The 1,671-nt window shown below is 44.3% G+C and overlaps 1 protein-coding gene across 1 annotated transcript; it reads left to right on the top strand.

Moving 5' to 3' along the window:
* Positions 1–868: 868 nt before the first annotated feature.
* LOC143586634 (uncharacterized) lies at positions 869–1,330 on the top strand. Its single transcript, XM_077068132.1, has one exon. The coding sequence runs from the start codon at positions 869–871 to the stop codon at positions 1,328–1,330; it is 462 nt and encodes a 153-aa protein (XP_076924247.1).
* The last annotated feature ends 341 nt before the right edge of the window (positions 1,331–1,671 follow it).

The raw sequence follows: 1,671 nt of genomic DNA, 5'->3' as shown, positions 1-1,671 counted from the left end.
GATATCGAAATCCGTGATAAAAAGGGGTCCGAGAATGTAGCGGCCGATCACTTGTCACGTCTTGAGAGAGCCGAGATTGGAGATGCTGGGTCATCATCAATGACCATTTCTCGATAAAGAATCTTATGTTTGTCAAAGCCCAGGATGACGGCTAACCTTGGTTTGCCGATATAGCGAACTTCCTCGTCGATGGTTCCCTCCCTAGGAGGATGTCTCACCAGGAAAAGAAGAAATCTTTGCTGATGTAAAGTTCTACATCTGGGACAACCCATTTAGTTTTCGTATAAGTGCTGATCAGCTGGTGAGGAGATGCGTAGATGTTGAAGAGGGGTGGCGGATTTTGAGCCACTGTCATGAGGGACCGACAGGAGGTCACCATGGTGCTGTTCTTACTGCTAAGAAGGTTTTCGATTCAGAATTCTATTCGCATTCGATTTTCAAAGATGCTCATGCGATCGTTAAATGCTGTGACCGATGCTAGCGTGTCAGTATCGTCTAGAGGGAACAAATACATAAAGTGGGTCGAGGCCAAACCTTTCCCACGAACGACGCCTGAGTTGTAGTGGGATTCCTGAAAAATATTTTTTCCTCGTTTTGGTTTACCGAAAGCCTTGATCAGCGATCGAGGTACTCACTTCTGCAACGCGCTGATGGAGAAGGCGTTGCAATGCTATAGGGTCACCCATCGGCTTGCGACTGCCTACCACCTACAGACTAGTGGATAAGTATAGGGGAATAATTCGGGCATTAAATGCATTCTCGAGAAGATGGTAAGGCTAAACTGAAAGGATTGGTCCGACAAATTAGATGATGCTTTGGGGCTTTCCGTACAGCGTACAAAACTCCGACCGGTTCCACACCGTTTTAGATGATTTATGGGAAAGCCTGCCATCTACCTGTTGAGTTGGAGAACCGTGCTTCTTGGGTGCTTCAACCAGCTAACCTCGATCTTTCATCCACGGGCGAGAATCATTTTCAACAGTTGCATGAGTTAGAGGAGCTGCGAGATCATGCATATGCGCATTCATATAGTTATAAGCAAAGGATAAAGGAACTGCACGATCGTAAGTTGAAGGGAAATAAGCAGTTCAAGTGTGGGGATAGGGTTTTGCTATACAATAACCAATTACGGTTATTTTCAGGGAAGCTGAACTCCCGATGGTCGGGCCCGTTCACCATTACAGAGGTATTCCTGTATGGGACAATTGAGATTGAAGACGAATGTGGGAAGTTCAAGGTGAACTGTTACAGGTTGAAACACTACATAGGTGAGACGGTTGCGAAGCAGACAGCTGAGGTTTTGTATCTCAATACCTTTACTGATGAATAGGCGTGATGGAGTGGTCAGGCTGAGGACCTGTTAAACCAAGTGCTCTCAGGAGGCAGCTCGAGTTTTCATTTATCTGTTATTATTTTTGTTACTAAGGATCCTCCCGATTGAGGCCGCTCGTACTCAATCTCCACTTGAGCAGCAGATTTCTTGTTGTCTTTATTTATAATAAATAAAAAAAATATAAAAATACGAAAATACGTTTATTTCTTATGTTTTGTTTTCTGTGTTGTACGGCGCTAAATGCGAGCGAGTTTGAGTTATTGTAGGTATTATTATTCGCATGGTAGCTTTTATGGCATTTTGGAATTGGTTATCTCGAGGTTGCGGCCGCGAATGAA

The sequence above is a fragment of the Bidens hawaiensis genome, unplaced genomic scaffold (assembly GCF_021521415.1).
Source record: "Bidens hawaiensis isolate Kalapana, Puna unplaced genomic scaffold, B.hawaiensis_p1.1 tig00034736_1, whole genome shotgun sequence".
NCBI lineage: Eukaryota > Viridiplantae > Streptophyta > Magnoliopsida > Asterales > Asteraceae > Bidens > Bidens hawaiensis.
Note: the sequence above shows the minus strand (reverse complement) of the source record. Positions and strands in the feature narration are given on the sequence as shown.